Below are 25,854 nucleotides of genomic sequence, written 5' to 3'. Positions count from 1 at the left end.
CAGCCCCTCCAGCACAACAACCTCCTTGTGAACCCTCCAAGCAGAGGAGTAGGGGCTGCTTCCTCCCAGCCACATTTTCCAGCTCTCAGGGTCAGGCACACACATGTAACGAGCTGTCTCCTGGCTGATCTCTGCAGCGCAGTTTTGCCTTTTGCACTAAGCTGCTCTGCTCCTACAGCATCCTTTCCTCTGTCTATCTAAGCCTCAATAAGTGAACGTGGGATGTCCAAGGTATCAAAAGCAGCCTTCCTTCAGGCAGCCTGTGGCCAGTAAGTGGTGGAAGCCACTCAAGGGGATGTTGCTGTACCCAGAGGTGTGTGGGACATAGAACGCTGAGATAAAGCACCAAAGCTGTGAGGCTTATGTGCTCCTTATTCATTCTTCATAAGCTTTGTGTGAGCTGCATTCAGTCCAGAAGTTTCATTTCTGGACCAGAGCCAGCGCTGTCAGCCCCTCTTTCTCTGCTCTATTCAAGCTGCTCAGGGGACCGTTCACAACTCTTTGCACTGATGCTAGCATAGAGAATCAGAACCAAGACAAAAGCCAAATCAAAACCTCACTGGCTTGGCTGGTGCTGCTGTGGACACGTGTCTGTGTCCACCTCCATCCCATCTCTGCTGCTGTTCCTGTCCTCAGGTCGTTTCCTAGTGTTTCTCCTTCCACAATGACAGCTCCCTTTTGTGTAGCTTTGTGTAAAAAATGCAGAACATCTGAACAGAGGTCAGTAGTTTGTTGGTTGAAGCCAACCCCTCTCTACACAAAGTTGTGAACTCTTCCACTGATTGATGCTGACCCACATCTACCAACATGGTGCTGCAAAATCCAGCGCCTTGAGTGGTACTCCACCTCCTTCAGCCACGAGATGTCAAGGACCAGGCTCCTGAAAGTGCTAGTATGTAATGCATGGAAAGGTCCAGTTATAACAGGAATTAATGGTTTAGTAATACGTGGTTTAGTGGGCATAGTGGTGTTGGGTCAATTGTTGGACCTGGTGATCTTGGAGGTCTTATCCAAACTTCTATGATTCTAATATTTTTTAGGTTCTCACGTGAAGCTTCTGAGCTGTGGGGAAGCTGAATCTCAGAAGTAGGGAAGAACTTTACTGCAGAGTTTTGGTATTTTGGAAAAACTGAAGAAATTTTAGGCTCCCATAGAGAAGCGCTGATTTCTAGAGCTTTGTCCCACCCTCCACACAGCGATGGGAAACTGCGTCTCACATTTTGAATCCACATTTGGCTTCACAGGGGAGGAAAAGTCTGGTTTCTGTGTCTTGAAAACAAAAGGAGAAGGAATTTCTTGGGATATCTGATGCATTGGAGCCACTGGAGATTCATGTAAACCGAAGCGGTTCCAGGCATGGGAGATTAGCAGGGGTTAGTGCTGCGTTCTGCAGGCAGCTCTCTGCCATTAAAGACTCTCTTTTTAAGAATTGGAAAAACTTTTCCTTTTTCTTTTCTTAAGGAAAAATTATTCCTCTGTTGAGTTGCCTAAGCACACATGGAGGGGCTGGCAGCACATCTGGAACAAACGTCACCTGCCTGAGGCCATCTGCCAGCACTCCTTGCTTTCTGCTGCCATTAAGGACAATACAAAGTGTTATTTGGGCCATAAAGGATTGATCCTCCCCAGGCCATGACTCTCACACCTTTCCCTGAGCCCGCTGGGGCTCTTTGGATGCACCGGGCTGAAAGTGGTGGATCCAAACCTACTGTACCTCGCACAGCCTTGGAGCAGGGAGTGCTGGGCACGAGGGATGCAGAGAGCAACACAGAGAGCTCAGCTGCCAACACTCAGCACCCAGAACTCAGCACATAGCGCCCAGACCTCGCTCAGCCCTTCCAGCATGGGAGAATCCCTGGGGAGTTGTCACCCAGTGCTGTGCAGGTCTGATGTTCGGACATGGAGCAGCTGGTTCCTCTGACTGATGCAGTCCCAGCTGCACGGTCACAGCTAGAAATCAGATAGAGTTCACCATCCTTGACCTATTTTGCAAAGCCTCCCCCTGCTTCAGTCTCTGAACTTGTCTGCAGCCGTCCATCAAAGGCTGAACACAGTGCAGGAGGTGACAGGGTGAAGCTGCACGGTGGGAAGGGTTTGCTGGAGCAGAAAGGGAACGGATGGGCTGAAGGCAGCCTGCTTCCTTGGGAGGACAATTAGCAGGGGGAAATCAAGGCTTTTCTCCTTTTTTACCTTTTTCTATTTTTTCCCCCTCCTTCTTTCTCTCTCTCTCTCTCTTTTTTTTTTTAATGGCCACGCTCATTTCAAGAGCAGCACTGGAGTCTCAGCCCTGCACAGAGCCTCCCTTCACCCCCCTGCTGGAGCTGAGGCAGGGGTGGCTGCATCGCATCCTCAGCACTTTTAACTTGGTGACGACGCAGTAAGGAGGTGGCAAAAGGACGTCCAGGATTGGGGGCACCACTTAAAAACCCCAACCCAGCGCTGCGTTCCATTGCTTTGAGCTGGATCCAGCCCTTGCATCACTGCTGCAGGGAAATTTCCAACCCTGTGATTCTCTGACATGTCAGCAGTGCCTGCGTGGCATTTTGGATGGGGCACCACTCAGTGCAGCAGGGATGGGGGTTTGCAATTTAATCGGGCGTCCGAATTTGCTTCTGTCATCTTCCAACCCAAGTCTCAGACTGTGATAAAGAAGATGGAAATGAAAGACTGCCAGCCATGCAAACAGGAATATGTTGGGATTTAAAAATTTATTCCAACATGCTATTTTTTTAAAAATATGCTCAGACTGAGCAGACAATCTGAGCTGTAGTAAAGGCAATATTATACTTGTAAAAACTTCTCATTCACAGTACAGATGTCATTTACAATAGGAGTCACAAACATCAAATACTGAGTATTTTTTCTTCTTCTTTTTATCTTTTTTTTGTTGCTTTTTTTGTTTGTTTTTTTTTTGTTTTTCTTGTCTTTTTTTTTTTCTTTTTCATACATCAGACTGTGCTTTTACCTGCATTTTGTTGGTTTTTTTTTTTGTTTTTGTTTTTTTTTTTTTGCACTGATATAACCATACAGACGTTGCAAGATGCAAGTGTAGAAACTGGAGTTAAAATAAACTTACAGGCAAAACTACCAAATTACATTGTACGCTGTACATATTTACAGTACCTTTTTGGAATGTATTGCCATTTTAAGAACATATAGAAACTTTCTACAGACTATTCCACTTACAGAATACATACACCTTTTAGAAAAAAAGGCAAATATTTATCTTACATGAGACCATGTATATTAAATTTGAGTACACATTATTATTATTATTATTATTATTATTATTTTTACATTACATTTACTAAAGTGATCGTAAGTGCCATCATATCTCAGTAATGAAAACAGATTGGTCTTTATGCCATCAGGACTGATTTATTTTTAATTTTTTTTTCTTTTTTTTTCTGTAAATAATTTACAATATGGTTTTATTTGTAAATACTGTGCAACAGATGGAAATACGGGGGGGAAAGAAAGAAAAAAAGAGAAGCACATAATGAACCCACGTAACCAGGGATACTCCAAGAACACAGAATGGGGCTAGATCAAATTCTTTAGGATTTAGCATGGAATAACTGTAATGATTTCCACGCCATCAAGTATATTGCTTGTTCAGGTGTTGTTTTTGTGGGCTGGAAACAAAAGCCAGGTAGAAGTGAGTGCTGGCTTCAGGCAAACCCAACCGATGGAGCCCAATGAACACAGAGATGGGGACAGAAGGTGCATTTGTCACCACCAGCAGTGAGACTTCATGGACACCCTTAAGAAGAAAGTGTGGAAATGCTTTCCCCAGCCTTGCACCATAAAGTCATGGCCACACCATCACAAACAAAAGGGTTTCTTGCTGCAGTCCCTGGATGCCCAGCCAACAACTTGTGTGTAATCAGAGGTGGCAGAGAGCTGCCTCCAAAGATGGGGCCATTGGGGGAGGGGGGAAGTCCTGCAAATCACTCTGACCTTGACAGAAGCAGTGGAACTCAGGCTGAACTCCAAGCAAAAGTGTGACGGGAATTTGTGGAGTGCTTCAGCACAAGCCCATGTAGGAGTGCTCTGTTGACTCTAGATACTCAACAAAATGGCCTCAAGAAATTACTTAAGGCTATGGGACAAAATCTTCTTGCAAAATCATTTTTTGGATGTGAGATCAACTGCTTGCCATTGAGCAACACACTCAGGGCCACGGGGACAGCTGGCTGTGCACTAAGGAGCTCTGTCAGATGGAAAGCAGAGGGCTTATTTCCACCTGCTGATGAAAAACAAGGATTGAGCTTTGGTTTTTCATTTGCCTACTTGCGTGACTAATACATTCTCTTAGAAATAGTGCTGCTCCCTGCCTCTGCAAAGTGCCTGCACAGAAACCAACTCACCCATCGGAAAGCAAATCTGAATTTCTCAGATCACTTTGCAGACAGAGTGGACACCCAGAGAGAGGTGAAAAACTGTGGTGTGCAAAAAGCTTTCACCCAGCAAGAAGCCAGCGGTAGGAAACAGCCAGCAGGGACAGCAGGTGCTCCAGGTAGGAAATAGCAGGAACGGGGGGCTCCAGACCTGCAATAAGGTGCAGTGCAGTGCCAACACACATGGGTGAGAGCACTGGGGGCACCCAGAGCGCTCAGAGTCCCCCCATTGTGATGGGGCAGCTCTGGGATGCTGCCCTGCCCACAGGCGGAGATGCTGGTGCCCTTCCCGCAGAGCTCTGAGCTGTCAGCGGGATTAGTAGCCCTTAAATATCAATTTTTTTAATTTATTATTATTATTATTATTATTATTATTCTTTTTGCCTAGGATAGGCCATATTGCGCCTGTTAGGTATCGCGTGAAGCACCATGTCACCCCAGCCACAGCCTCCCCATCGTGCCCGCTGGGCAGCAGGACCAGGCTGAGATTGTTCACCTTGCCCCTGAGTTTTTGGCTGTCCCCACATGCACCCGCTCTGTGGCTGCAGGGCACAACCCATGGAGCATCGCTGCTGCACAGCCCCTGCACCTCCTCACCCTGGTTTTGAGCCAAAGGCAGCTGGGATGCAGAACTCATCTGGAGCTTCTGGAAAAGCTTTAAAAAAGTTATCATCATGAAAAAAAATAATACAACAACAACAACAACAACAATGCGCTGAGGGGTTTCTGGATTTTGTTAGGTTTTGTTCTGTTTTTCTTTTTCTTCTGTTCAGAATGACGGAAGGAAGAAAAAAACCCACAGCCGTGCCAAGTGCCAACAGGTCAAGGATTAAAATACAATTACAGAAAGCTGAGCAAATTTGATCTAGCCCAAAGCTCATGTCAAATGCACCAAACGAAACCAGGATGCCAAGTGCACAACTGCTGCATTGTTTTTCTTTATGTACAGTTGCTATATATATATATATATGTATGTATATATATATTTTAAAAAAATTAAATACAAAAAGCTACCTTGGAATAATGTTAAGAGTGTGACAAGGCAGAAAAAGGTGGCAAAAGCCAGGAAATCTGAACCCAGTGCTGAATTTGGGGTAGGGTTAGGGTCAGGGTTAGGGTCATGGATGCAGAGAGGGGAATCATCACACTTCAGTGTTGTTCTAATGGGCGGGAGGGATTGAAGCTGGTGCCTAAAGTTCCATTGAGCAGAGGCACTGGGCTGAAATGGGTTTGTAGCCTTGGCCTCTGCCATGGAACTTGAGTGAGTATGGAAGGATCAGGCTTGGAGCCAAGCAGATGGAAGGGGAACTCAATAAAAGTGCTGATTAGGGTAGACATGGGTTCTTTCCAGACATTGTTTTGGTCAGTGTCACAGCCTTAATGCTATTTCCATGATATCTTCTTTTGTACTTAACTCCCTTTACAAGAAAAGCGAAAAATAAAAATTAAAATTAAAAAAAAAAAAAAAAGTCACAGATCATTAAAAAAATCTATAATATTTGCCCGTGAAACGGGAACAGTTCATAGCTCATCAAGTCTGGCAAGGAAATATGTTCTCATTCATTTTTTTTCTCTTATTTCTTTTTTTTTATTATTTTTTTAAATTTTTTTAAAAAGTGTATTACGTACCCGATAAACTGGAACAGCTCTGAAAGAAGATAGAACTGAACCACTGGTTAAATATTTATATCATCTTCTCTTTCTCTCTCTCTCTTTTTTTTTTTTTTTTTTCTTGTTGCTGTCAAAATTTAAAAAAAAAAAAAAAAAAAAAAAAAAAAAAAGGGGGGGGTCTGTACAGATTTCATAGATCAGAAAACCTTCTGATAACCCTCTGCTGTCCACCGGGCAGCCACATACCCAACGGCCATGGTTCAAAGCACAAAGGACGGAGCAACTCCGTCGATCTCTGTATTTGGTATCTGAGGGCAGCGGGGCCAATGCTCTGAAACGGGAGCTCAGAGGGGAAAGTCTGCTCTTGGAAAAGTCACCGTGCGTGCAGAACACGCTGACTGCAAAGCACTCAGCGCTGTAACTTTTCCTTCCAAAACACCCAAAAGGGCCCGTCTGCTCAATGAGGGCGACACGGCCATGTTCTGCTGAAATAAATAAATACAAAGAAAACACAGCACTGAGTCACCGAGCAGAGCACAGACTCCTCCAGGGAGCTTGAGGGATCTAAAGCTCAAGGAGCAAACCCACGGGATGGGACGGAGCAGCTCAACCACCACCTAAAAACCAGGGAGGAGAAATGGCAGCGGGGTGAGAGCCTCCCTTAGAGGCAGGGGTTGAAGGGCTCCAGGACCATGGACAGGGCTCCGGGCCCGGCGCGGCGATGGGGACGGAGGGACGAAGCCCAGCACTGGGCTCCACGCCATACATTCCTACCTTCTTGCAGGTAAATCTTTGAAGAAGAATTTATATCTTTTCGTGTGTTCCTTTTTTTTTCTTTTCTTTTTTTTTTTTTTTTTCTTTCTTTTTTTTTTTTTTTGAATTAAAAAAAAAAAAGTGCTTTGATGTTCTGCAGGAGGGAGAGATGTTCCCGATGAGCTTTCCTCTCGGAGCGACAATTTCTCTCGCTGCGAACAGCCTCCCCCTCCTTGAGGAAGTGCTAGCTTCATTTACAAGTTCAGGGTAAACACGTTTCTCAAATGTAAAGCAGTCTCAAGTGTTTAAAGCACAACCATAGGCAATCAGAGGGATGCAAGGAAAAAAAACCAACAAGCACTTTGCGAGAATTAAATAAAGCATGTAATAAATACGAATCATAAACTTCTGTACACAGGAGTGAGGGTTTGGTTTTCTTTTTAATCATTGAATCAATATTTAAAAAAAAAAAGTTTTTCTTTTCTTTTTGTTTTTGTTTTCAGTGCATCTTCTTCCTCTTAAAATGCTTAACCCTTTCCCTTCTGCATCTCTCAGGCCCATAAGAACGCACACCTCAATGGCAAAAAAGACAAGGTCTAACAAACCCCTTTCCAAAAAACTCTAAAAAAATATTCACAGCCTCAAACATTTTTGTACATTTCAAGCAACAAAAGGTATAGAAAAAGGCACAAGTAACTGCATACATGTGGAGATAATACCAGACCGGGACAAAGAAAACCAGGAAACTTCCATGGGTTTGGTCATTCACTAGAGTGCTTCGTACAGCGATGATTATACTAAAGGAAATAGTGTTGAAAATGTCTGTTGATTTTACATAGGAAGCCTAAAGGTGGAACAGATGGCGGGGGCTTAAGCACTGCCCGTGCTGTCGTCCGCCTCTGTCTGAGCGTGACCTACGCCTGCGGGCTCTGCGTGGGGACTCCTGGGGGCTCTGTGGGGCTCTCCGGAGGGCTGCGGGCTGCGGGGCGGCGGTGGAGATGGGAGCTCGGAGGTGAAAGTGCAGTGTGGTGATTCCAAAGGGCTGCTCGAGCTGCCACATTGCTTCTCGCCCGGGTTAGTCAAGGGGTCGTCCCCGCTCGTCGAAGGCTTTGGAGAGGGCTGGCGGGTGGTGCTGGGGTTGGCTGGGGATGCCGAGCGGCCTGGTTGTTCAGCAGGGCTGGGCTCAGCAAACACTTTTACCCTGTATTCCTCCGGGTCTGGCTTTTGCTTAAGCTCACTAGTCCTCATTTTCTCCTCCAAGCACTCGCTGCTTGTAGGCTCTGGGAACAGCGCGTATTTGGAAACTTTTGCCACCGGGGAAACTGATGCAGATGAAGGTTCCCGTGGCACCCATGGCTCCTCAAAGCTACTGCCACCAGGTGAAAAGTGTCCCCCTGGCAGGGACATTATGGAGCTGGGCACCAGGCTGGGATGGGCGCTTGGCCTGGCCTGGACCATCTGGATGCCCCCAATGGGAATCATGGGGTACGGGGTCCTTGAGAGCTGCTGCGAGTGCAGTGGGAGGTGGCTGAAGACATTCTCTTCTCCTCGGCTGTGGGCGTGAATTTCGTGAGGTGCCTGCAAAGGTCTGAAGCAGATGGGCTGCATGGTGCCGGGTGAGCGTGGTGGGCTCCTGGGTTCTATCTTCTGCACCAAATGGGGAAGAAGAAACGGCCGAATCAGAGCAACGCATAAGGTACGGCACTAGCATCATTAATGCTCAGTGTAAGGATTGATTCTGTGCACATTTTATTCTAATTTGGTGAGAGATCAATCAATCTAGGATGGCTTGGGCTCCCAAACCCTTAAGGTATAGGAGCAAGACAACCCATAGTGTTTGCCTTCTGGGTACAAGCGGGCACACAGCCTGTTGGAGCACATGCCCAGGAGTTCAGTCATTATCAGTCACCTCCAAAATCCCATCAGAAGATGTTAACACTCCTTGCATCCTTGCATTCTATCATGGATTACCTCAGTGCCCAAACCACTGTTACCCATTTTTCATGTTTTTCCTTAAAACAGTGTTACATCCTCACAGCTGCTAAATGCAAGGATATTTTGCACTGAGAGCATTAACTCTGGTCTGGCACAAAGCATTCCCATCAAAGGTCCCCACCACCACCCTCATGGTGTGGTCTGCAGAAATCAAGGTTAGCACCCTACCAATTTACCTTTTCCTTTTTCTCCAACCGGTGCTTCACATAGTTTCCTAATGTACATCATGGAGAGATATGTGGCTAAACAGAAATGGATTAATTAGTGATGAGGTTATAACTAAACCCCTAAACAGAGCTCCCAGAAAGAGGAAGCAACAGAAAATGAAATAAATTTTCTGTAAAGATGGGGTTATGAGATTTAAGGATACACTGGAGGAATCCTTTGTGGAGCTATGGAAAACTGCCTGACCTGCAAGCTGGATCTCTGTGATAAGGCAGCAGAGGAAGGCAGCAAAAGAGAAAGGAAGAAAACAAGAGCCACAGAAGGTGGAAGCAATGAGTTAGTCAGCATTTACCAGCCCCAATGCTTACTCAATGACACTTATCCACACAAAGTTTTGGCAGAACTGCTGTAGGGATGCTGGGAAACCCCAAGTAAATCCCTCTGGTGCAACAGCAAACAAGGGGAGAGATGAGCTGTAGCAGGAGCCTTTGGGAAGAGGCACAGCCACAGTGAGACCCAATGCACAGATCTGCACAAAAGCCTTATGCCCCAGCTAAGATCATTTTTACATTTTTAAATGACGAATACCATTCCCACAAAGGACACTAGTTTGGAGCACAGGGGGACTGATGGGGATCTGATGAACCCAGCTCTGAAAGAAGCAGAACAATGAGCAGAAAGGTAAGTTAGAGTAAGTAAAAAGGTGAGATTGGGCAGGTAAGCAGGAATAGGTGCTACTGCCTCCTTTGGGCACCTAGGGAGCTTAGAGGACACCGGTGAGTAGTTTTCCTAGCAGATGTTTCAGAGCAAAAGGAATGTGGTTTTCACAGCCCTGAGGTTCACCCCAAAAGGCAGTTGAGAACTAAGGAAATAGCGTTCAAGTGGGCAAAAATTTGGGCCTAAAATAACTGATGGTCTCTGGGAAAGTAAGGCAAACACTCATAGAGGGAAACAGAAGGGAGGCAGCACCAAGAGATGATCCACTGTTCTGGACATGATAGAAAGGCAAATGGTGCAACGGGGCTTTTTTGGGGAACACCTGAGTCATCATCTTTGTGATGAGTCCTCCAGGGCAGGATCTCATGTTCATCAGCACAAATTACGGGAGAGCCAGGCACCTCAGCAGGAATGGGAGATCTCTCAGCGCTCCACAAGACCCAATGTCTAATTTGCCTGTAGCAGTGGGAGTAACAGGCAATTTTCTCTTACCCATAGGATGTGACATGTCCAACAGAGAGATTAAATGATATTCTGGATGCAGTGGGAAGAACCTCTCTCTGCTGGAGAGGTGAGATAGAACCAGAGATGTCCAAACCAACATTCCTCAGCAGTTCATCTAACAGTGGGCTGCATGCCTATGTAGCCCAGGAGAAAGCATCAAGGTGTGAGAGACCCTTGGCTAGCCCAAATCTGGTTCAGGACACTGACAATAGCAAAATGAGTAGAGTTTCACTTTAAATGGTGAAATCTAAGAAATGGGTCTGAAACTCCCAAGAAAAAGATCTCTTTAAAACTTTGACAAGTTTTATTAAGTGCACATCCTTAGTGCTTGTGTCAGCAGGAAGAGCAAGAATGGGTTGGTCAGGGTGAGCTGCTTTGAGTTGAAGAGGAGACAACTTCGTTTCCCCTCAGCTGAGATGGGCAGGCCAACAGGTGCAAACCCTTTGTGCTCGCTCTCACTTTTCCCTGTGTTTACATTTACAGTCACTTTGCACTTCTGCATTGCAACACTCAATTAAAATCACACCACAGCACGTACGAAGGGGAAAGAGGGGGCTTGGACTTACCAGCTTGGATTCATAGAGCTGTACATTTTTGCCAAAGAACCTGTGAGGTAGAGGCATTGAAGATAATACTCCATGCTGGGCTTGATATGAGCTTTGAATTTTGTCATCTGCTGCTGATCTGCTCGTCCCAGGCGCGTCCTCCTTGCCAGGGGATGAGTACCTGGGTGCCTCAGAGCAGCTCGGGGCCAAGGTTTTCTTCAGCGATAAATACCTGCCCGATGGCATCTCTCTGCTGGGAGATGAGGCCTCTCCCTCCGGAGGAAGGTACGCTCTAGAGGACAGCTCTCTCCTGGGGGACAGATGCCTGCTGGGCGACAGCTCGAGCCTCGGCGACACGCACCGCAGGGGGGATGCCTCCCTCCTGGGAGAGACACGTGGACATGGGGACAGCCCCCTCCCTGGGGACAGGCACCTCAGAGGAGACATTTCCCCGGTGGGTGAAAACCGTTTGGGTGAAGTTTCGTTTTTGGTTAACAGGTGCTTTCTCGCTAGCATTGGTCTGCTGCTGCCGCCAGCTCTGCTGGAGTCCTGGCTCGGAGACCACCTTTTCCTTGGGGAGGTGTCTTTTGAGGCTGACAGTTCCATGGCTAGGGACATGGGTGGCCTGGTGACAGACTCTCTTTCAGCGGAAGCCAATTGTTCGGTGGAAGTCAGAGCCGGTCTGTGGAGACTCAGGGTGCTGTGGCACACGGCGATGTCGCTGCTGTCTGCTGACCACCTGGTTTCCAGCCCGCAGGAGGAGCCCTGCTGGCCTTCACTGACTTTTTGGCTGCTGGAAGCAGTTTCTTGGGCTAAGGACGATGCTGCTTCTGTGCTTTCCTCTTGAGAAGCTGGAGAGCCACCTGAAGAGTGCATCAGTGGGGCGGGGTGTTTGGCTTCCGGCAGCTTTAAAGGTGGTTCATCTTGGCTCTCCTCTTCCTCCTCGTCTTCATCATCTTCATTGTCATCATCGTCGTCAGATTCCTCTAGGTCTGAAAACTGGTGTTCCTCAATAGGCTCGGATCCCTCCCGCCCCTCAGAGTCCTGGAATAGGTCTTCACTGGTTCCTGCAAGACAGACAAACACGAAACAAGAAGTGTAAGACAAACAGAGGTGGGTTTGTGCTAAACCTGCTCCAAAGAACTCATGGGAAAAAAGGAAAGAAGACCCAGTTATTTCCTTGATTAATCGCCTTGTACTTCAGCCTTGTCCTCCGCTCCAGCTCTCCCCCTGGTGGTTTCATTGTCTTCAACCCATGAATCCCACCATTAAGATCCCATTACTGCTCTGCTCAAATTTTATGCCCAACCATTTCTGTGCCAGCACTCTGCCATCAGCCCCTACTACTGCTGTACACCATCACACAGCCTCTGCTCCTTCAGGAACACAGAGAAAGGTCTTTACTAGACATGGATATCAGCAGCACCATCATCCTTTGATGTGCTTTTTACCACTGTTTGTTGCAGTGGTGCCCATATAACATTCACAGCTACCAAAACACAATCTGCCAATATGTCAGGTCTGTCCTGTCTAAATTATGTAACATTTAAGTATTAGCAAGACAGGGCTTTAATTAAAAAAGAAAGAATCTCAGTGGTTTTTCCCTTATTTTGATCAAATCTATCTGGGATGCTTTGGTAATAAGAGATCGTAAACCACGGAATATCTAAGAAAGCAAATTGTGAAGAATTTAAAATACAGTATCCCATAGAGTATCCCATAGCCCACAGAGTAGCTCTCTTCTGCTCAAAGAGCCAGCAGACGCTTTATGAGGTCAGTAGCAAGCTGCTGGCTCATCCTCTGCTCTGCACTGAGAAAACCTGCATTTCCCACGCCAGATGTGCAGCAGGGCTGGATAAACAAAAACTCAGCCTGCAGAGGTCCGTTGGGAACAGCCACTGGATGTCACTATAGCTCAACAAAGTGGCACTGACAGAGACTTTCCACCAGTCCCCACTGCTCTGGAGGGGCCCATAAAACACCACTTCCTCAAAGCGTGCATTAGCCAGGCACCAAGGAGATGGGTGCTGTGCTGCTGAGGCACGCTTGCTCCCCAGCTGTGCAAGGGCAATGTTGCTTTGACACTTGTACTAACTGCAGCACTGCTGGCTTCTTCTCCCCCCCGCCCTGTTCAGCATAAGATGCTGCTCTTCTCCAAACTGAAGTTTTCCATGTAGGGCTGCCATCAGCAGGATGAGCCAAGGGGAGGCTCCAGGGATTCAGCGCAGAGCTGGACCACACCTGGTGGCTTGCAGGAGGAACGTGGCCACACAGGGAGAAGTCCCTCAGATCTGTGGATAAATGCCTAATTCAGCTTACTCTGAATAACAGGACCTTACTGGTAAATGCTCACGAAGTATTTGGCAACCCTCAGATATCAGTGGAACAAGACATGTATTTAGCAGCTCTCCACCAAGTATTGTGCAATGCTTGTATAATGATGGGCTTTGCTGGGCCCGGGATCCAGCACTGGGTTATGTGCAAACTCCCAGAGGAGCTGACTTCAGAACAAATATTATTCCAAAAAGACTCATTCTCCCGTGCATATTTCTTGCCTGGAAAGGGAAAGCAGCTCGGTACCAGAGCTATGAGCTATCACTGTCCTGGTCTGTGGGGTCGACATCCACATGCGTAGGGAAGGACAGAACAGCCCTAGCCCTGCTGCTGTCTCCTGTGTGGTCTCCTTGTTTTGGCCTCAGTCGCACAGACAGCAAGGTCAGAAGGACAGGGGGAGGGAAATGCAAAGCCAGCTCTGCACTGGGGTGTTGTTTGTATTTCCCACAGGGGGGAACAGCTCAGAGAGCCCCGGGGCATCCCAAAGGGACGGTGCTGCAGGATCCTCGCAGGCTCCACAGAGAGCTCAGACGTGGATTTCTGCAGCAGAAAAACATTCTGCTGAGCGGCTGGGGAGAGCAAGGGCACATCAGGAGAACACAGAGAGGGAAGAGAAAAACTGCCCCACTGATGGCACGTAGGACGCTGCACGTTGTTTCATTACATCTGCGTTACCCTCACGGTATTGCACAAGTCTGGTGCTGTCACACCAAGCCAAACCAATACAACAGTGAAGAATTATGCTCCAATCTCCTTTTATAGTCACACCCCCTTCTTTCCCCTGCCCCTTAAATAGAAAGAAAAACAATCAAGTGAAATACGGCTCAAGCTGAAAATAATCCAGGGAGCTGTAGGAACGGCTGCTCCCTCCCCGCATGCCCCCAGAGGGGAGCACAGCACTCTTCCTGGGCTGGGCTGTGGCACATTTTTACTTCTTTAATTAAACTCCTCAACAGCCGGCTCTGCTCTGAGCCCACATGGGAGGGCGATCTCCAACCCACCACACCGTGTTGCAGCTGCAATCTCCGATTCCTCCTTGCTGTTCTGTCATTTCTCTGCTCTTTTCTCATCCATCCATATACCTCCAATGATTACAGTACCAAATATGATTTTCTGGCCACCTTCTCAGCTGTTTTATTTGGGATTTGCTTGGCATTTATCAGCAAAGGGCTTCCCGAATATTTGAAATTTCAGCAAGGGTTTGGTGTTAAATTTAACCAGGTGAAAAAGATGGGAGGAGAGAACGGAAACACTCTGCTGACAACTGTGCCTTCTGCTTTCACCTTTATGCATTCCTCCCTGGCAGATGGTCCCCTTTACACAAACACAAGAGGTCTCCATCAATGGGAGGAAACGGGGACTGTATATTTTTTGTAATTCTAAAATTACACGGGTTTCTTGCATAATGCAATGAAGTCCAGACAGTGAAATGCATTCCAGCAAGCTGCCGTGCAGCCAACAGCAACAAGGCGAGGAGTCCTGGAGCTCATGGGCTCCCGTCCCTCCACAGGACATCTCCTCATTGGTATCCATGTGCCATTGGGGACCAATGATTTGATGATGGCCAAAAATCACATCCTCAAGCGGGTGGTTCCAGCCTTTCTGCTGAGCTCTCAGCTTTACATCCCTGTTCTACGAGAGAGGCCAAAGGCTGAGAGCAGCTCATCCTCCTCATCTGACCCTATTTGCCACTGTCCCTTGGTGAGCCTGAGGGGAATGGCTGAATGAAACAAGGAACAAAGCCTCCCCAAACTCGCACAGTAAGCTCTTACAGCTCTGTCCTCAGAAATTAAATAGGACTTGTGATCTGCAGGTTTTCAAAAGTCACACTCCATTGATTGATTCATTAGTTCTAATTGACTATAATGGAAAGGTTTAAAATAATAGCTGCTTTTCAGGCACAAGCAATCAACACTCAGAATTATAGAATCAGAGAGTCCTTAGAGTTGGAAGGGACCTTTAAAATCATCTAATCCAACTCCCCTGCAATGAACAAGGACATGCACAGCTCCATCAGGTTGCCCAGGGCCTGATGTAGCCTCCAGTGATGGGGCATCCCCTACATCTCTGGGCAACCTGTTCCAGTGCCTCACCACCACCCTCAGTGTAAAAGACTTGTTCATTTTTTCTGCACTTCAGGAAGTTCATTCTTCCTGCACCTCTTTTCTCTTCTCCCTGCCTGGATGCGAGAATAACTGAGAGAACTGGGAAGAGAACTTGGAGAAGAACAGGAGAATTGAGAAAGGGATTGGAACTAAATGATCTTTGAGGTCCCTTCCAACGCAAGCCATTCTATTATTCAATGAACTGGGAAAAGAACTGGGAGAAGAACTCACTGAGAGCAGCCCTGCAGAGAAGGGTCTGGGGGTCCTAGAGGACAAAAAGCTCTCCTTTAGGGCAGCTTCTTCGGAATCCTCAGTTAGGTTCCCTTTTGGCCATGTCTTCCTGCAGAAAAGCCACAGCTAAACACACTGTGTCTCAATCCAGCCAAAAGGCTGCTCCAAAGAATCAGGCCAAAGCCAAGAGCCCAGAAATTTCAGCAGGAAGAGAACCACCCCTTGAAGCATGGCAGCACACTGTTGGCTGCATGAATGAGATGGCTTTAAGAAGGTAAAGGGGGGCAAAGGAGATACAGAGGATGGGAAAGGCACTGTGGGAATCTCTGGAAATGCCAGTGAAAGTGTAGTGGGGCACTTTATTTCTCCCATGTCCTCATCCCATGGCCATCCAGGACTGCATCCAGTCTGAATCACAGAATGGTCCAGGTTGGAAGAGACCTCAAGGATTATGAATCTCCAACCCCTCTGCCACAAGCAGGGCCACCAACCTCCCCATTTAATACCAGACCAGGCTGCTCAGGGCCCCATCCAACCTGGATGAGACTCTAGGGTGCAGTGCTGCTATACCAGGAGCCCATGGGGGCTTGGGCTGGTGAAGCTGTGCTGTAGCAGCCCTGGATCCTGGTTGGCAAGCTGAGCATGCCACCCTGATGCCAATGCTTTAATAGTTTTTGGGAGGTACATAAATGGCCTGAACTAGGGTCATCGTAGGACCTGCAGCTTACTTTGGGAAATGGCCCCAAGACTGCTTAATTAACCAATGCGGGGACAAAGCACATGGGCCAACGCAGTTCCCACTGCAGGACCTCACTTAATGACTTTTAATTACCTACAGATCAGGAGGCGTGTGGCAGTGCCACATCCCAGGAACCAGCCCCTTTCCCAACAAAGCCTGGAATGGACTCGACCTCGGCAGGGGAGCAGGGCGATAAGCTCTGTTTGTTGTTCCTGCAGAGTTAACATTCCCTGGCTTCCAGCACTGTCTCCAGAACTCACTCAGCTGATGCTCACTTTATAAAAATAACCGTGGTGCTACGTGCCTTATGGAGCTCATGTTAACCCATTGTTGACCCCAGATCCCGGGGACTGAGGAACCTGAATGGTTTGGGGTGAGATGGGAGGGAAAGAATGGGAATAGCCTGACTCTTTGCACCTGACAGACCACAGCCTCCAATAATTGGGGTAAAATAGTTGTTTTTCTGGCTCAAGCAGACATATCAGATTTCCCCCATGTTCTTCTGGAGACCTTCCTCACCTTTCCCTCAATGCTTCTGAAGGAGGCAGAAGTCCTCGCTGCTGCCCAGTGTTGGCCAGCCTCCCCACAAGGCTACATTTTGGGGGCTGCACATCCCACTATAAAGCTGGGCAGAAATTACTAAATGAGAGAATCACGTGTGCTTTTCACGGCACAGCCAGGCTCCTGGGTTAGAGGCCCTTGGACAGACTTTGTGTTCTCTCAGAAGCAGATGAAAGAAATGAGCAGGTGAGACAGGGTAAAAGTATCTCATAAAGCATTCAGAATAATGCCACTAAATGTCAAAGCATCATGTTATTTTGGTTCTGCCAGCTTTTTATCTTCTGAGAAACGTCCAAGTCATTTTAGGGTGGCTCACCTTTATTCTACACACAGCGATGACCTGGCGATGAGGGAAGCAGCTGTCCCCACCCTGGTTTATTGATGCATGCAGTAGTGGGGCAGTGGAGCTGGATCATCCTGCTTCTGTCTGCACCTCCAGACACTGCCCAGGTTTGCTCCAATCAGCCAGAGTCCCCTGGGTCTGCACTGGCTATTTGGAGTGTTCTGGGGTCATCCAACCAGCCAGATGGGCAGGACCCTCAAAGATGTGGAACAGGGTTTAGTGGGCAGGGTGGTAATGAGTTGGACTAGATGATCTTAGTGATCTTTTCCAACCTTAATGATTCTATCATTCCAAGATGGATGAAAACGTCCTTCCCTGGAGCTCCTTTCCATATTGCAGAGGGGCATCTCCTTGGCAGGACCATCAGGGCAGCAGCACAAGCATCTGCTCACACTCAGCACTGCAGCTCCAGATCCTAATGAGGGGGTCAGGACTGATCTCTTAACCATCAGCCACAATGCCATGCTTGCAGCAGCACAAGGAGAGGTTACAGCCCCATGCAAAGCTGGAAGGAGCAAAACCACCCCATCTCTTGTGCTTGAACTACCCTTTCTCAGAGGCAAAAGTTATATATAAGGGACTGTAAAGGATTTTACCTTCTTCGGCTTCCAGATCCACCAGTGAAGATACCAACACGCCCATCTCCTGACATTTTTTGCTGTGGGCTTTTGACTTCATATGCTTAGTCAGATTCCCTGAAAGCAAGCAGAAAACACATTTTGGTCAACTTGCCTTTTTTAAACCTTTTTTTTTTTTTTTTTTTTTGCAAGCTCATCAGTAGCATATTAATAATTTGGCTCTGAACCAGATAAGGAGATTCTCTGACTATTCCCAGGCCACTATCCAGTGCAGATATCCCATGTTGCAAGACTAAACACCTGATAAGCCACCACAGATATGCACTGGTTTCAGGGGGGAAGAAAGGTCCTGGATTGCTGTCAGTGATGGTGCAACAGAGAACAATTGTAGGAAAGCAGGGACGAGGAAGACACTCCCCAGTGCAGCACAGTGGTAACACCTCTCACCCTGTCCCAGCTTTGGGACGTGTCTGGGGCAGAGCAGTGCTACCAAAATGAGCACTCCAGAAGCCAGCAATGGGGACAAAAAGCAGCCCACTCTGGAACGACCCTTGCCTGCCTCTGTCTGAACAGCTGGATACAACTGTAGATAAAAGTAATTAGGGGAGTCAGCTGGGAAATGCCACTTCCATCCTGAGGAGCAGTTTGTTGGGCTGGGGAGTGAGCCTTTGGTTGGCTTCTGGGCAGTTTGATCCATGCTAGTACTTACTCAAGGCTACGTGCATGAGAAGCTGTGTGGAGAGAAGCAATGCAGATGCACATCCCTACAACTGCACGGGATGGCTCTGGTGGGCTGCCACGCAGCAAAGCAGCAGTAAGGAAAAGCTCTCAGCTCCCAGAGCAGGAGCCACAGGTACTCTCAAATCCTGTGCACCAACTTTGGGCATCATGAGCAAGCCTGCTGAACACTAATGAGGCTGCCTGGGGCTGGGGGTGGGGAGAGCAGCCCATGCAAGGGGGGTATGGGATGTGGGATGCTCCCTGCTGCCCTGAGCTGGGATAACCCACAGGCACACGGCTGGGGAAAAGCTCTCTAATCCTAACTCCCAAACTGCAGGCAGGTTAATTAGACAGTTATTAACCCTACTTATCCACCAGGGAAGCACTGAACCTCCGTGGAAGGGGAAAATGAAGATAGATGGAAAGGAAAGAAAAAAAATGAAAGGTCGTCTCCTGCACTACACAGTAACCTGGTCCCAGAGCTGGGTGGGACATAGGGAAGCCTTTTACCAACCCCTCTTGTGCTGCTCAAGTGAGTATAAATAAGTAAGCTGCACCTGTGATGCCCTCACAGCTCAGAGGGGTGCCACAATCATCCACCTACCAAGCCCACTAATCACTTATTTTGCCTTTTTTATAGGAAATGGAATGGCTCCAACAGGAAAAGCCAAGAAGAGGGACAAAGGCTGACTCTATATCCTTGTATCTGGCACCCATCTAGGATGAGGATATGATTCTTGCTCCAAAAGGGTGTTTAATAATTTAGCTTCAGTAAGAGGGATTTATTATTTTAAAACTTCATGCCAACATACTCTTAGCCCCGCAGTGTGACGCTCAGGTGTGAGGATGAAGACGTGTTGGCTCGGAGCTTTTTCTCTGACTTGGACCAAGAGTTTTGTTGTGGGCCCAAAGCAACCCACAGGGACATAAGTGCATTCTCACGGATGCCTCTGGTTCCAGTGAATGGCCATTTTTTGTAAATGAAAAGCTGTTGTGCCAAGGAGTATCCAAGGAGTTCAAAATTTTGACCTCATGGAGCTGGAATTTAATTTTGGACCAAACGACCAAAAAGACAATCTGACTCAGCCTGCTGCAATCAGACCCTGCTACTGCCTGTCCATCACCACGCATTGCATCTCGCTGCCAAAAATGACCCATTTTTGCTCAGTGCTGCAGCAAAATATCTGACTGGTTGGCACATGTAGTAAATAAACCCCAGCAAGAGCTTGGTGGGAGCTGGGGGAGCTGGTCATGCTGTGCTACCCCAGGAACAGTGGGAAGCACGGCTGGGGGAGGCCCACCAAGCACATCTTCAGACATAAGCTTGTCAAGCTCATAAATCCACTGTGATACGTACATCTGGATTTGTCAGGGCAAAGCATGAGTTATTCAGGGGGATATAATGCTTTGAGCAAAACGACACTAAAAGAAGAAGAAAAAAAACCCACTAAAAATCCCTGTGCAGGTGAATGTGTGCCAAATCCCAAAGAGCAGCTCATTGCAAGTGTTGCTTTGTGTTCCCCTTCTACTACTTTCTACTCCGCTCTTCCCCTCTCTTTTCATTCTTGCTGGGTTATTATGGGCAATGCCCACACACCAATGGGAAGGGTGAGGGTGCAGAGCTGTCTATGGCAGCCCCTCAGGTGGGGGCATCTCCCTGCACAGAGTCCCACAACGTTGGGAAAGCTGCTTGCCTTCATGGGAAGGGAGGCTCGGGGGGTGGACTCCCATCTGAGCTCCGTTTGCATCATTTCACGGAAGCTAAAAGCTGGAAGCTGCTTTAAAGCAAGAAGCAAAGTTATCATCTTGGGAGCAATTTGGAGGAGGATAATATTTATCTTATCGGGGTTCTTCCAACAGTTTGTGTTTTAGGACCCTTTAATTAAATGTCCTTCAGCACATTTCCAGTAAAATCAACACTTTTGCCCAAGTGAGAGCTGGACATGGATCCTAAAAGGAAAGACTCAGCTAGTTGCTGCCTTGCTGAGTGCTGGTTCCTAACTCAAAACAAAATAATAATAATAACATTGCTTCCTTGGAAACAGCTGGAAACATATCTGAAGGAACAACGGGGAAACCAGCAGAGAGGGTTTAGGCTGCAGAACAGTCAAACCCAATCCTAAGCAAGTGGGTGATCCTTACTGAGGTTCAGATTTGAAATCTGTTGATTATATCAAAATAAATTTGGGAAACTGTGCAGATGGTGCCTCCCCCCACCCCGAGCACTGCTGCACTGGAGCAGCACAGGGATGGGCTCTCTCTTACGCCTGCATACAACTATGTGCTGCTGGCTGCTTGAGCTCTTCTGCTGTTGTGAGGTCTTATTCTGGACTTAAAGCAGCTTAAATGCTCGTGTTGTTTTGAGAAAGCTAAAACTGCGCTGTTCCAAAAGCAGCTTAGGAGGGCCTAGAAGTGATTTTCCATTAAAATTAAAAGAGGGAAATTAATTCTTCAGAACATCCATTATGATATTTTAAAGGTGGTGGAGTTAAAATAAAAATCAGGGGACGGAAGCATTAAGATTCGTGGAAAAAATTAACTTGTCCATATTGGACACACCGTGCTTTCTGTTTCTCCTATTAAATGTGAACAATTTAACAACAATAAATTCCAACAAATACCCAACAGCATGACCTTGGCATCCAAGGCAACTCTGTGACACTGATACTGCTTTCCAGGACTTGAGTTATTTTCATATCCTTCCTTCAAAATAGTATGGAAGGAGAGCAACGGCTATTCCATCACTGGCAACTCCCATTTTGCTGTGAGACATGTTCACACCCAGAGGATAAGCAACAGGCAGTGCTCCTCACCCCAGATAAACCAGATAAAGTAGGGTTTGCGTGCAACTTAAATAGTGCACAGGTCTCTGTATGGAGATGATTGCCCATAGAGGCTGTGAATGCCCCATCCTTGGAGGTGTTCAAGGCCAGGATGGATGGGGCCCTGGGCATCCTGGTCTGGTATTGATCCTTGGTGATCCTTGAGGTCCTTTTCAACCCAAGCCATTCTATGATTCTACAATTCTACGATTCTATGATGTCCCCCACTGAGGCTCTCAAAGAAGAAGGGCTTTAATTTGGATCACTTCTTGGGCAAAAGGTTCAAAATTCTTTTAAACGGTGTTGTTATCTTTTTATATCGACTTAAAAGATTAAAGGAGAGAATTGAGCATCCATCCTGTATGGATACAGGCTATGAAATGCCAGCCATCTTCTGGAGCATCAGCCTGTGCCAACTGATCTTCCAGAAGGGTCCCAAGGCTGGGCTTCAAAATGAAGAGAATTCGCACATTCTCCCAAGGAAGCTTAATAGCTGCTTAATATTTCACTTGAATTTGACTTTCAGCCTTCACTCCTTTTATTTCTATTATGTATTTTTTATTTTTTGCCCTTTTCTCAGTGTTTCTCCTCCTGCTTGGACCAATGGGTCCTTCTCTGTTCCCAGCGTCAGTGCGGGGATTCTTGGCAATGCGGCCGTGGCTCTGCCCTGCTTTAGCTGAGTTAATTCTTGTGGAGCCTTCTGCCAGTTGGACCTGCTCTGGAGTTTCCAGAGAAGCTTAGCAGAGCACCGAGTCTGCACAGCAGTAATAATAATAATAAACCGAGCAGCCATAACCCAGCCTTTAAGGGCTGAGGGGTAACGCATTCAATGCATTAGCACGTTCAATAACCCCAGTGCCTGTCATGTGCTGATTTAAGGAACTGAGAGCTAATTTATTAAGGGCTGTGGCTGAGGACACGAAGAAGTCTGGCGTCTGGGAGCTGGGAGTGGAGCAGACTGTCAAACGGGGATCTCCAGCCAACACTCCTTACATGAACGCAGAGCTCTCTGTCCGTTCTGACCTCTGCACAAAGACGTGGACACAGTCTGCTGCTCCACATGGTTTTTCCAGAAATTTTAAGAAATATCAAGCAATCCAGACGTGCAGCGAGTCTGAAAGCAAACAACGGCTGTGGGAGAGGACAGTGTGTGCACAGGGTGGGAAATTCAGCATTGCCCCAACCCTGGGTCACCCACGGAAGGGAAAGGGAAGGGACACAAGGCCAGGTAGAGGCTCTTTGTCATTCCCAATGGGAAAACTGCTGGACTGCACCTTCCCCTGGTAAGGAACAATGAAGAAGCAGCCTAATTGCTTTAAACAACCTCTCTGAGGCCACAGCATCAAACCTCATAGGAGAGCACTGCTACGGAGTGGAGTAGAGACACCTCATTAAAGAGGCATGTTGATATCTCATCCAGAAATGTAAAATCAAACCAAATTACAAACCAAATTTCCAAGGCTGCTATTTCCATCAACTGAGGGAACAGGAAAAAAAAAAATTATATATATATATATATATATATAATCTCATAGCATTGCTTTAAAATAATAATAATAATAATATATTTTAAAAAAAATAAAACAACATTTCCCTGCAGCTCTGTAACTCGGAGGAACAGCTCTGTTTGCAATGAAAGAGATGCACAAAAAGCAGACAAACAGCATAATTAGTGAACAGGGGGAAATACTGAAAGCTCACTGTTTTGCAAAAAGTTTTCCCAGCTCTTGGAACATAACTATGGAATTTCAAGGGAGAGAGGGGCACATTTTAACCAGATAAGGATCCTCATGAAAATTATAATAATTAAAAACTAAAAAAAAAAAACAACATTAAATTGCTTCCAGCCTAGATGAGAACTTCGAGCATTAGATCATGCTGGAGAGATCTACCACAGCCAAAATGAAGACAGTCCCATAGATATTCCCCTTGAGTTTACACTGAATGCTAAAATTAACCTTGGGAAGCTGATTTCTAAAAGAGCTTCAGCTCAGCTTATATTTCTGCAAGTGCAGTCCGGTAGCAAGAGCTCCAGCTTCTCCATTCTGCAATTAACTGTGGTTGCAAAACTGCCCACCAGGAAGGGGGATCCTAATGAATCAGGGCCCCAACCAACTTCTTCTAGACGTCTGCAAAATGAGCTGTGAAACCTCTAGTTCTGCAAACCAGACCTCTGTTTAAGGCACCATCACCAACTGCAACAATTCTGCAACTGGGCTTTAATTGATGATGTTATCAGCACACAGGGATGATTTTTTTTTTTCCTTGCTCTCCAATAAGAGTTTCAAAGGTCCTTATGTTCCCATCACCAAAGCAAACAGATTTTATACAAGTGCTGCAAAGTTATGTGCAGTATGAGCATGCCTGCAGGGCTCTGACTGTCAGCCTTCTCCCCCCCCCCAACAAGGAGCCATGTTCATGCAATTCCAAGTTACCACCATGCAACCATTTGTCCTAAAATCGCTCATCCCAGTAAATTCTGCCCCCCTCATGCATCCATATGCAAATGGATAGTTTTGCATTGAAATCCCAGAGCAAATTGATTTTGGAAGGAAGCATTCCCATGCTGCCTTCCCCAGTAAACTGAAGAAGGGAAATCTTTGGAGGCAAGCATCTATTTGCAGGTGTGCTTCAAGGCAGCAGAGATGGAGAGCAAAGCAGCAAGAGAGATGGTGGAAAGGATGGAGTCGTCACCCTGAACAAAGGCCTAACGGAAGCATGATGGAAAGCAAGGTGAAGTGATGGGAGAGGTTGAACAGATTCACCTCTCAAAGGAAAACCTCGGAACAAAGGAACCAAAGCAAGAGGGATAGAGAAAGAAAATGGATCAGAGAGAGCTCCAGGTGGGGAAGGAGAGGAAGAACCACGGCTTGGATCTGCTGCTTGTGTCTGACAAGAATTTGGCCTCAATCATGGTATCACTTCCCCATGCCCACATACGCTTGTTGATTTCCAACATGTTGTTACCCAGAAATCCCCCACAACTTAACCTCCAGCCCTGGGCACGGCCCCAGTGATTCACCCAGCGGCAGGATCACTTTTTTAGCACTGAGGCATAGACATGGCCACCAATGGCACTTCTGGGCCAGCAGTCATGACACAGCCTATGCAGCACCAAGGCCTCCTCCCATGTTTTGCTGTGCCTCTTTCTCGGGTAGCAGGGGGGGTTCTGGGATGCTATTCTTGAGAAATCAACTCTGCCAGCTCTGCAGTTTTCTGAGATTTGAAAGGATGGAGCTAGAGATGATGGGCATTTTGTACTTAGGTCGAGCTATGAGCGAGACACCAAACTCAGCATCTTTATTGCAAGACTCAATACAACCAAAGATGGAGAGCAGAACCGTGAAAGCCAGACTCTTGCTTTCTTTCTTTTTTTTTGCCAGACTCTTATGAGAGGTCAAAGGATTTGGGCCCTTCCGGAACTTTTGACAACTTTCCCCAAAGTCCATGGGAAAATACTTTCATTCTTTTCACATGCTATTATGCATGTTCCTGACATGTTCTACTTGCACAAGGTCTGAGGCAATGATGGAGGCTGCTTGCGAAGAACAGCTGGAGGCAGTGAGGCTGTGGGTCACTAATGACTAGATGACCTGGGATGGAGGTCTTTAGAGAAAAGGTCTGCTCATATGATATAGAAAATGCTGAAGTTGCATGCAACTGCCAAGGATGAAAATGTGCAGCGCAAATACCGATCTCGAGAGCACGAGCATACAAAGCCACCCAGTTCCAGACTCCAGGCGCTCGCCCAGGGACCCAGCAGCTCGTCCTCATTCTGGGGTGGTTTTGTTCACAAATCCCTGGCAGCAAAGCTGCGCTTTCAATTTTCTCCTTTAAAAAACACCAAGAGGATGGAGGAGACTCGGGACGCGCATCAGATTCAGGGCTGGTCCTGTTGGGTAATTCCAGCCCATTTTGGACTCCCTCATCCCCCTCCCTCTGCCTCATGGGGTTTTCCAGCCCCGGGAAGGCGTTCCCTTCCCTTTGCAAGCATCCCATGAAGTCAACACACTGAGTAGAGGAGCTAGGAGCTGACTGTCTCTTACCTTTGGTTTTAAAAGCAAAGTTACAGTACTTGCAGACATATGGCCTGACGTCTGTGTGCGTGCGAATGTGTTTCTTCAGCATGCTGGGTTTCTTGCAGCGAATTCCACACTCCTCACATACATACTTCCCTCTTCCACGGCCTCGCACATACACATACTCTTCGTTTGATTTGTACCTATGAGCAACAGGTGTCATGATAATAAAAAAAAAAAAAAAAAAAAAAAAAGAATATTCCCACCTCAAAAGTATTCACAACTTTCCTGGGTTAATTTAACATGTCATTGACACCACCGGTCTCATTTACCATTTGCTAGCTCTGGGTAATTAGGCTAAACACAAAATATCCTTTGTCCAGAGGACTTCTTCCTCTTCTGGAACGTGTTTCTAATGTCTTATGTCTTCCTCTGTACAGAGAAATAGCCCAAAGCCTGAGGTCAAGTCACAGGATCACCCAAATGTCCTGATCTTCCCCATCCTCAAATACAAAGCACTCATAACAGACTGAATAATACGTTGCAGTCCAACCCAGTGGCCTGAATCATCTCTCTCAGCTGTGCTGTGCTTTAAAATATGCACAGTGTCACTATCCTCTGCAATGAACTGAGGAACACATCCCAGATCGACCTCTTGTGACACAGCCTTCACATCCACTGGGACAACAGCAAATGCCATTGGAAACAACGA

General features: G+C 47.0%; 1 protein-coding gene across 8 annotated transcripts in view; it reads right to left on the bottom strand.

The window, feature by feature from the left end:
• Positions 1 to 2,970: 2,970 nt before the first annotated feature.
• The window catches only part of HIVEP3 (HIVEP zinc finger 3), a 221,902-nt gene continuing 199,018 nt past the window's right edge, over positions 2,971 to 25,854 (bottom strand). For 4 of the 8 annotated variants that reach the window (XM_052699164.1, XM_052699165.1, XM_052699163.1 and 1 more), the window contains 4 exons: positions 25,170 to 25,345; positions 17,600 to 17,698; positions 10,712 to 11,757; positions 2,971 to 8,411 (listed from right to left, as the gene is read on the bottom strand). In XM_052699164.1, the coding sequence (XP_052555124.1) occupies positions 7,635 to 8,411; positions 10,712 to 11,757; positions 17,600 to 17,698; positions 25,170 to 25,345 (2,098 nt within the window). In that variant the 3' untranslated portion in view covers positions 2,971 to 7,634. Of the gene's footprint in view, positions 8,412 to 8,935; positions 10,098 to 10,711; positions 11,758 to 17,599; positions 17,699 to 25,169; positions 25,346 to 25,854 lie in introns of all 8 variants that reach the window. The other 4 variants (XR_008210281.1, XR_008210282.1, XR_008210280.1 and 1 more) reach the window with 4 other exon arrangements.

The sequence above is a fragment of the Tympanuchus pallidicinctus genome, unplaced genomic scaffold, assembly GCF_026119805.1.
Source record: "Tympanuchus pallidicinctus isolate F22 unplaced genomic scaffold, pur_lepc_1.0 scaffold35, whole genome shotgun sequence".
NCBI lineage: Eukaryota > Metazoa > Chordata > Aves > Galliformes > Phasianidae > Tympanuchus > Tympanuchus pallidicinctus.
The sequence above is the reverse complement of the archived record's forward strand: the minus strand, read 5'-3'. Positions and strand labels throughout refer to the sequence as shown.